At 37.8% G+C, this 10,297-nt stretch overlaps 1 protein-coding gene and 1 non-coding gene across 2 annotated transcripts; one reads left to right on the top strand and one right to left on the bottom strand.

The window, feature by feature from the left end:
- Positions 1-3,858: 3,858 nt before the first annotated feature.
- Positions 3,859-5,560, top strand: LOC114243207 (uncharacterized). The gene is made up of 3 exons (XM_028174609.2): positions 3,859-4,161; positions 4,239-4,376; positions 4,531-5,560. The coding sequence occupies exons 1-3, from the start codon at positions 3,925-3,927 to the stop codon at positions 4,822-4,824; spliced, it is 669 nt and encodes a 222-aa protein (XP_028030410.2). The 5' UTR covers positions 3,859-3,924; the 3' UTR covers positions 4,825-5,560.
- A 3,223-nt stretch (positions 5,561-8,783) lies between these two features.
- TRNAI-AAU (transfer RNA isoleucine (anticodon AAU)) lies at positions 8,784-8,857 on the bottom strand. Its single transcript has one exon. It is a non-coding gene; the product is annotated as a tRNA-Ile (tRNA).
- Positions 8,858-10,297: the final 1,440 nt, after the last annotated feature.

Raw genomic sequence — 10,297 nt, 5'->3', positions numbered from 1 at the left:
CAACCGAATACATTAATAGCATATCAAGTTTTAATAAAAGCAATCATCAATAACACAATAAATCTAAATAAAAATCTAAATCTAATAAATAGTAGATTTTTAAAACGTTGAAATAAAAAACCTTTAAAAGAGAACCGAAAAAATTAAATTTATATCATGGTTAAGATTTTAGGCAAAAATAATAAAATCACTTTATTATTATTGATCGTCGACAAGCGTGCAAATGATTCATGTTAATCGGACATCTTGATTTTGATGAAAATTAAATTGAAATATTTCTCTAGATACACAGACACAGGTTAAGCCAATAAAAGCGAATTAAAAATAGTGTTAACGGATCTTAGTTTAATTAAAACGATTATTCTGTCGCTGTTCAAACGTTAGTTCACGACAACCATCACCGATCCCAACTGCATGATCTTATAAATATTATATTGTTTTATATATTTTTATGATCTACATTCTACAGTTATCTTATTATACATAATGAAATTATCTTCGGTCAAATATTTATTGAAGAGATGAAACCAAAATCAAATGGTAAATTTTTTATCGACGCGTGAAGTTAGTTATCACGAATGTGTGTTTTTTTTTAACTATTATATATACTGTATAATATTTAAGACACCAACTAGATTGAGTAATATTGTTGATGTTTTTCAAGCTTTGTACGTAGGTACACGTACAAAGCTACTATACACGCTCTATTGCTTTGTTTTTTTGTAGTTTAGCTCAGAAGATTTTCAAAGTCTCTTGTTCATTACTCTTAAAATTCCTTTAGCGCATTTCCTGCGAAAGGCAATGGCTGGGTAATCATCTTGCACGGCAATGACTGTTTTTTAAGCTGCCCGCTGAATTCAAAACAAAATCCTCTCGTTTTTCATTAGAATAGAACTAACTACTCGACATACATATGTCCGTATATTTTTATAGCATCAGATGAACAAAAAACAACATCCACCTCGTGTTAAGGAGTCATCAGATCTCATGTCCTGCTTTAATCGAGGTTTGAATTCTCAGCGTCCGCGAGCGACGCTGATTACTGACCATTCGGCGGGCCGTGTGCTAATCTGTCTACAAAGGCAATAAAAATGATGAACAAACATCGCAATGTGATTGCCGCCACCTATTTAGAGTCATGAGGTTAAAGGTTGAATTGTCCTCCCGATCCACTAACGGTGCTTTTAGGTACCTCAAGCACCGGTCATTGTTCTCGTCGAACCTGTTGCTTGCCATGTAGGGCTCGACGAGTAAATTAACCCACAGACACAGCCCACTGAGTTTCTCGCCGGATCTTCTCAGTGGGTCGCGTTTCCGAACTGGTGGTAGATTCTGCGAAGCACGGCTCTAGCTAGGGTTCGTGTTAGCAACGTCGTCAGGTTTGAGTCCCGTGAGCTCACCTACTAGTTAAGGTTACGCTGAAATAGCCTCTCAAGGCTTAGGTAGCTCAGTTCAACTTAGGTAGGAAAAAAAAGGTTCAATTGTATTTTAAAGCGGCTGTCTCGCCCTTCGAGTCGGAACCTATAACTTATGCTTCGTGGCAGAATTAGGTGGAATGGGCAGATTTATTTTGTCGAGTTCAATATCAACCACCAATCCCTTTCGCCAGATTGTATTATTAGCAGTCCTAGATTGGACGTTGGCGGCGATCGATCCTTTGACCTTGGATATCCGATCAGTAAGAAGACAAGATCGAAGACAAACTTTGCATTGCTTTTAATTGGTATCCATAAATATGACTCATACCTATTATAGAACCAAACATATGTAATAATAATTGGAATAAGATCACTTTTTTAGAAGTCGATTCAACGAGTACCTATAAGAAATACGAAAAAAACTTTGTCTATTACGATTTCAAGCCAAAACTACTGAACCGATTTTGACGAAAATCTCGTGTGAAAATAATTTGAACCTTAGGAAATAAAAAGCGCGACGAAGCGGAAAGCCGGTATGAAGATAAATATTTAATTTCATAACAATATTTACACGCTATTTGCAGGGGAATTAAAGGTGAATGGATTATGTGAAAGCTTGTATCTGTTTATAACTAACTTACTTCACTGGAATGCCTTCAAGAATGAGTCTTCTATTTTCATTTTATATTGCGGTCTACTTGTCTACTATGTCTATGGGTAGGGAAAAAAGTTACCTACTATTCTACCGGCACTCTATAATGGCTGTTTTGAAGTTTGTCCACTCATGAAGTTTCGTATTAATAGTAATTACATTTGAAGGAGCAATTTGCTGTTCTTTATTGTCAATAGTGACGTGCAGTTAGTCATAAAGTTTATCGAATGTATTATTTTAAGACACAATTTTTTAATTACATTGATTTCTAAATACAAAGAAGTTTTGTCCCCCATTTATCACAACAGAAATGCTAAAAATATTAGAAGCTTGTGAACGTGTAACTAAAGGAGACTGGAAAAAGGTTGTCAATAGAACTGTTAAATTAATTAATAAGGTAAGATTATGAAAGAGATGTGAACGTAGATAATATTTTAGAAAACGAACTTATAATTAATGTAGGTGATGATAGCAGTGACGACAGTGAAAATAGCAGTATGGACGAACCTGATTAAATACAACTTTTTTGTGGAACCTTGTTTTGGTCTCTTTTTGTATTAATTTGCTTCTTGTGTGCATAAAAGTATGTATTATGTATATTCATTTTCATTCCAATATTTAGATCGTTTAAATATATTAAGTAAGCATTTATATTTTTGTTTTATTAAACATTTTTAATCAGGTATTACTTGAAATAAAAACTTATAGATTCATATATTTTTTTCTAGAATAAATTGACATTTCACATCACTATAGTAATATATCAAGACGGCCATCATAGCGTGCCGATAGTGTAGTCGAATTGAGATCAACCTCTTAATTTTTTCAGTCGTTCAACAACTTTTTGATGTATCAACAGACGATCTCACAATCACCCCAATATTAAAGTAGTAACGGAAGTCAGGTTGAAGACATATAAGTTGGAAGTCTCAGCTAAGTACCTTTCAGTGCGAGCTGAAGGTACTCTCTGCCATTAGTAGACTAAGAGACTGTCTACAGGCCTTTTTACTGGTTGTAGGACCTCTTGTGAGTCCGCGCGGGTAGGTACCACCACCCTGCCTATTTCTGCCGTGAACCAGTAATGCGTTTCGGTTTGAAGGGTGGGGCAGCCGTCGTAACTATACTTGAGACCTTAGAACTTATATTTCAAGGTGGGTGGCGCATTTACGTTGTAGATGTCTATGGGCTCCAGTAACCACTTAACACCAGGTGGGCTGTGAGCTCGTCCACCCATCTAAGTAATAAAAAAAAACCTACAGTTTACAACTAACCCAAAGACACAGCCCACTAAGTTTCTGGCCGGATCTTTTCAGTGGGTCGCGTTTCCAATCCGGCGGTAGATTCTGCATAGCACTGCTCTTGCTAGGGCCAGTGTTAGCAACACCTCCGGCTTGAGCCCCGGGAACTCATCTACGCGCTAAGGTAACGCTGATATAGCCTCTCAAAGCTAATAACAAAGGTAGGAAAAAAAACAGTTAAAAAGTTCATAAGTAAACTTAAAAATACAAACTTCCTCTTTTAAAAACCTCCTATTACTAATTGAGTTTAAAAATTAACCTAATCATAGGATTAATAGTCTAATGAGTAACAATTTTTTTTAGAAGCGATTAGTTTTAACTCACAAGACTTATCCGATTATCGTGTGCCTGACTGACGCCGAACTCTACAGCTGGCGCTTTAGGAAGTGTCTCACTCGTTCGCCTTAAATTAGAAAGAGACTACCGATCCGTATCGAGTGCGACGCGACGTTGCCGACTGACAGCCGGTCCTACAGAGCACAGATCGCACTGATTCTGTCAGTGGGCTGTTTGACGCGGTTCGATTCGTTTGTGTTTTCAGAATAATCTTCAAGCAATGGGCAAAGGAGTTCTGACGGAACGTCAACTTATTGTTGAATTATTAGACCTTTACAAAAGTCTTCCCTGCCTTTGGGATCCAATTCATAGCCAGTACAATAATAAAGAATCGCGTGAGGCAGCATATGAATTATTACGGGAGAAATACAGAGAGTTATATGAAGATGCATCTATAGATGTTGTAAAAAAGAAAATAGAACACATGCGCGCAACTTATAGACGTGAATACAGAAAGGTATGCGCGGACATGTTTTCTAATAGGTTACGCTTTGTAAAATTATTAATCAATTATAGCGCTTAGTTTTTTCACAGGTTGTCGCTTCGCTTGTTGCCGGTGGCAAAAAGCACGTACCCTCATTATGGTACTACGATCATTTAACATTCTTGAATAATATTAACAAATTCCCTTTGCGACCATTGGTAACAAGCACGTTGCAATCCGATGCCATGGTAAGTTTGATTAAAAACCAGTTTGTTCATCAAGCTTGAAGTGTATTAAAAAAAATCAAGAAAACACAATGCCTACTATTTTTCTTATATTGTCTTTTAATCAAGATTAACCAGAATAAAAAATATTCAATATGTTATAATATTTATTATACAGGACGATGAAGATCGCACTAGTTCAGAAGATGAGGAGCCGTCCAAAAAGAAAACGAAATTAACTAGCATTTATTTAGAAGATTTTACGGACGACGTACAAACGGATACGGCTAGTATACATTCCGACCAGAGGGCTCGAAGAGAATCAGAAGCGTTCGGCAGAACAGTCGGTTTACAGCTCGGCGAATTAAGACAAGTTCAAAGATATCTAGCTGAGAAATTAATTTCAGATGTCATATACCTCGCCAGAATGGAACATTTGACCGGAGAAACAACTGTTGGCACCGAAAATTAATTAATGACGCTTTTTAATATTTTAAATACTATATTTCTTCTTCAATGTTTACGTACAGTTTATAAAACACATAATTAAGAAGAGAGCTGTTTTGTAGCTTAAACCAAATAAAAAAACAGAAAAAAACACAGTCGCCAAAAACATTTTAGCTTCTGCATCCAGACAGCGGTGTACATATACGTAGTTAGATATATATTATTTATTAGCTTATCGACGAGAGCTCAGTTAGTTACTCATAAGAAACCCTCCCACGAATAATGTAGACGACCTCGACGCCAACCGCCGCACCAGTAATCACAACAAAACATAAGAGCAGTTAGAGAGAGTGGTCGCAACCTGCGGCATTGTACGCAAGATACTAGGAACACATAAGTCGTAAGGAGGTTGAAATAAAGCGATCGAGAACCAGCACTGTTGACCTTCCTCGCTCCGTAATTTGTTCGTTTTCTTTACGGCATTGAGGACGCCAGCGAATCAAAAGAGGGGTCTTTGATACTGGAAATATTTACATTGACGCGATAGACGAGTAAATGAGAAATATCTCAATAAGTGTGTATTTTGTCTATACTGTTTTCATAAAACGAATTAATAAATACGAGCTTAAGTTTAATTTTTTCTTGTTAATTAAAAAAAGACAAACTTAAAATATTTAAATTATTCAGTTACGTGCGTGCATTGTATCATGCCTAATTAATGTGAAGACAAAATTTTGTTTAATAAACCTCAAAACAAATTTTTTACTGTTGTTATCTTTAATGAAACGAATTGTTCGTCGCAACCTGCTATTGGGAATTGCCTTGCATTGGGGAATGCTTTGTTTTCCATAAATAGGTAGGATTGGTGCCTATTCTAGCCCTACCAATATTTTATTTATTTATTTATTTACACTTTATGCACAAAACAAAACTTGTACACAGGCAGACTTAATGCCATGGGCATTCTCTTCCAGTCGACCATTTTACAGTTAAACTTTTGCATTTCTGAGGTACTCCTGGAGACTGTCCCCTCATCTCCATTTTACCGTTGCACCGTCCGCCACCACCAGAGACATCATTAAAACGTTAAACGCATTGCATTCATTCATAATACGCATTTGAACACTTCTGAACCATAGAGGGCATCTTCATTGTATTGGCACTGCTAATTTCCATGAGTGACTATGGCCACTGTAGATCAGGTAGATATTAATTGGTCGTGCGGTCTTTCCGTCCCAGGACCCATCAATCCTGGTGAAGTAGAGGATATTAAAATTACCAAAGGAAATCGGTTCGCTTTATGCCACAGCCTTGAACGTCGCATCGTGTTAATGAAGTCAGAATTACATCAACGACCGACCAATTGCTTCATGCGCAAATAGCATTGGATACAAACGAGATAGAGGAATCCTCTCGCAAGTAACACGGAAGGCTTAGAGCCTGGCCACAGATTTTGAAACTGAAGTCGTATGATTATCATTCTAGCAATTACGAATTACGTAATATCTGTGCCAGGGTGGGATGAACTACGCGAAGAGAGATTACGGGGTGTGAACAATGGTGACTGAATGATGTGTTTTGTTTCTTCATAATAATTCAGATAATCTTTCGAAGTCCGAGGTCAAAGTAAGTGAGAGTATGTCTCAATTCCGGCAGCAACATTAATTACATTATTATGCCTGTACCACCGGATAGCCGCCGTGATAAGTGAGTCCTGTTATCTAAAAATCTCAATTCGAAATTATGATGCGGGGTCTATATTAAATTTATTTGACGTAAGAGTTTTTCTTGAAAATTCTTTAAGCTCAATTGATTAAAATTCAATCAGAATAACAAGCGGCGTGCTCCGCGTCAATATTTGTCTTTTATTAGCAGTCACGGATCATGGCGACGAGCCGCGTAGCCGGTCCGATAACTCCGATATGCGTTGTTTGCATAACACGGCCACCTCGACAGACTCGATTACCTTGTGTGCGAAGCGTACGTGACGTACAGTGTCTGGGGAGTTGCGCAGTGCGCGCTGAACACCAGGCGCACATAAGCCAATGAAAGTGTATTTACATATTCCCGTCGTGTTGAACACGTGTTGAAATGTTAAGATACAATAGAGATCTTTATTGTCTTGAAGATACGGTCTAAAATTGAATAATTTTCCTTTGGAATGACGTCAACACACAGTATAACAGCACGAACATAACAAGCATCAAAAACTTCTTGAGTTTATGTGATCCTAGTATATTTGCCCGCTATGTCGCGGCACGCGCCATATCCGTTGCATGCTACTTTCGCAGGAGATTGATTTTTTGATAATATGTAAAAGAAGGACATCGAATTATTTGTCGTCAGCAAGTGATTATTTTGAAATTAAAATCTTATAAATTAACTTAAAAATTAGTATCAAATTTTGTGTTTCTTGGTGTTTTGTTTGTAATGTGTGTTTTTTAAATAATAAAAGTTTCATCATTCACAATGATAATAATAATAATTAAACTTTATAACAGCAACTACTACAATAAAATCTCACTTTATTAATATATTATAACATTAATATATTAAATTGTAAGGTGTGGTGATAGTATAAATAAATAGCTAAAGCTTACTAGAAGAAAAAAAGAACTGTTAAGTCTATAAAAGGCACAAATCTCAATCGCAATGGTTAATCCATTTTGGTCGAGCCGCACGTGTTACGTCATTCATTGTTTATTTTGTATAGAATCAAGAAGGTTAAATAAATGTAGCCACCGTTATCTAGCAAACGGTATGCTTACAGCAAGACCTGGGCATACGGAAAATGTTTTTTCATTAAATTAAAATGAAAATTGCAATTCACAATTTTATAAAGTACGTCATTGGAAACAAACAATTTTGATCCACAAAAAAGGAATGTTAACCACGCCAAATTGATCCCTAAGCATCGTAGGTACTAGGATAACATAAACCGAAGAAACATTTTACGGAATTCCTGACGCGCTTCGATTGACGATACCAGTGGGCAACGTGGTGAATTGAGGTTGTGTTTGTATTTATTACAAGTTGGATGGTTTCTGAATATTCACCGCATGAACCTTAAACATGTACGATACAGCATAATTTTGCTTGCAGGCCGGGCACAGAACTCGTTTCTTTGACGGTTTGGCTCGTTTTAATGAATAGCGCCTGCGGATGGCGCGAGCGAGACAGTATGCGCGGAATGTGGTTCGAGTATCTTTCAATTTATGGGATCCTGGTAGTTGAGATCGCTTGCGTGTCGGCCGAGGTAGTGCGGTGTTCGGCGACGCGTTCTACCCTACCTCTCTCTCCGCACCGTCTGTCTGCATCGTCCTAGCAACAACCAGTTTCACTGCGGAATTTCAACGACACTAAACTAAATTATGTTGTCATTGAAGGACGTTTCAGATTCCATCGGCTTTGAAAATTGTATTTTACAATTTTATTTTCAATGCCTTCAAAGAAACAAAATAATCCCAAGAACATATTTATTTTCCAATGTCCGTTTGTTTACTTATAATGCCTGTGTGTATTTTATTGTACTAGGTACTACTGTTCATTTCAGCTTTCAGGGGATTGGTTCGAATTCCGTCTCTGAAATAGCTTTAATTTTACGTAATTTAGATTTATTTCACCAGCTTATTTGACATCTTAAGAGGTAATGCCAGAAACGGAAGATAAAATGAAAGTGCCGAACCGGCATCTATTGGGTCCACCGACACGATAATTCTAAAAACGCGATACTTGCTTATACTAACACTTTTTTTAAGCCGTTGGACGAGCTTACGGCCCACCTGGTGTGTTAAGTGGTTACCGGAGCGCATAGAAATCCACAATGTAAATGCCGCCAGCCAACCCAGCCTAAGAAATGAGTTCTGAGTCTCAGTTCTGTATGTAGTTTTTTTTATGTTTGAGAGATTACTGGCGGCCCGGAGGCCTTTTCAGTTTTACCAGCGCAGGTGGGCGAGCAAGGGCTCAGCCAAGTGGAAATAAACGTGGCCCATGAGGGGATCGAACCCGCGACCTTCGCGTTATTAGCCCGACGCTCTAACCAACTGAGCTAATGGGCCACTCGTCTGTATGTAGTACGCCGTACTAAGGCATAACGGCAGGGTGGTAAAACCTACCGATGCGGGCTATTTTTTTTCTTCCTAAGCTGAGAGGCTATTTCAGTGTAACCTTAACTAGTAGGTGAGCTCGCGGGGCTCAAACCTGACGACGTTGCTAACACGAACCCTAGCAAGAGTCGTGCTTGGAAGACGCCCTACGACTCGTAAAAGTGTTTTGTATTAAAAATATGAAATGTAATGCAGAAGCGTGGGAAGCGTCAGTCTCCTTATATGTATCCGTAATTCACGAAACATGAAAACTAAATGAGAAGAAAACTATCTTAATGTTCATAACGAAATTGAGACATCCTCGACAGATTGTTTACTTAAATTTCGACTTTATGTAATTGGTTTCGAGGTGCAGATTTAATTAACATATCAGCATTAGACTAAACTAAATAAATGATAGAAAATTATATTAAAATCTGTTCAGTCATTGAAGAACTGTTAACGAAAATGCCATCATACAAAAACCTAATAATTATTAATTTTAATATTATTTGGACGTTTATCTTGTGTTAGTTACGTATATTTGATTCTAAAATCTCTTTCTTACCTTTCCATTCCACAAGCAATTATTAAAACATACCTGACACGTTTTTTATTGCTTAGATAGGTGGAGGAGCTCACAGCCTACCTGGTGTTAAGTGGTAAGCAAAGCCCATAGACGACATCTACAACATAAATGCGCCACCCACCTTGAGATATAACTTCTAAGGTCTCAGTATAGTCACAGCGGCTGCCCCGCCCTTCAAGCCGAAACGCATTACTGCTTCACGGCAGAAATAGGCGAGGTGGTGGTACCTATCCGTGCGGACTCACAAGAGGTCCTACCACCAGTAATTACGCAAATTATAATTTTGCGGGTTGTTGATTTTTATTACACGTGGAAGCCAATCGTGATCATTTGTCAAGTACGTATTTCATTAGAAAAATTGTTAACCGGCTGCGGGATTCGAACATCGCTAAATAAGAATACACCGGACGTCTTATCCTTTAGGCCACGACGACCTCAAAATTTCAATAACTCCGAAATTAAGGAATAAAATTTGTGTAGCTATATTATAAAAAACATGTAAATTAATTAACCATTGTAGATTGCTAGCACGAAGGTTCGGTCAAGGAGGTGGAGCGGCCGTAATTTATCATTGTGACGAAGTGACGTCACAAAATAGGTGACGGAATTAATTATACCTTAACTTATTGTGTTTTTTTATCTATGGGCAAGTAATATCACAGAACTTGTAGGTATTTCAAGAATCACTGGAGAGACGACTGCGAATGTGAGAGGCTCCATCCACTATTAGGTAAGGCATTTTGTGAGCCCGCACGGGTAGGTAATCCACCCTGCCTGTTTCTGCCCTGAAGCAGTAATGCATTGCGGTTTGAAGGTAGACAGGT

The sequence above is a fragment of the Bombyx mandarina genome, chromosome 10 (genome assembly GCF_030267445.1).
Source record: "Bombyx mandarina strain Sakado chromosome 10, ASM3026744v2".
Classification (NCBI taxonomy): domain Eukaryota; kingdom Metazoa; phylum Arthropoda; class Insecta; order Lepidoptera; family Bombycidae; genus Bombyx; species Bombyx mandarina.
Note: the sequence above shows the minus strand (reverse complement) of the source record. Positions and strands in the feature narration are given on the sequence as shown.

Excerpts from the sequence above, each read along its gene's own strand:
- LOC114243207 (XM_028174609.2), top strand. The coding sequence starts at position 3,925 with ATGGGCAAAGGAGTTCTGACGGAACGTCAACTTATTGTTGAATTATTA. Across the intron at positions 4,162-4,238 it reads ATAGACGTGAATACAGAAAG|GTTGTCGCTTCGCTTGTTGC; the intron begins GTATGCGCGGAC and ends GTTTTTTCACAG. Across the intron at positions 4,377-4,530 it reads CGTTGCAATCCGATGCCATG|GACGATGAAGATCGCACTAG; the intron begins GTAAGTTTGATT and ends TTTATTATACAG.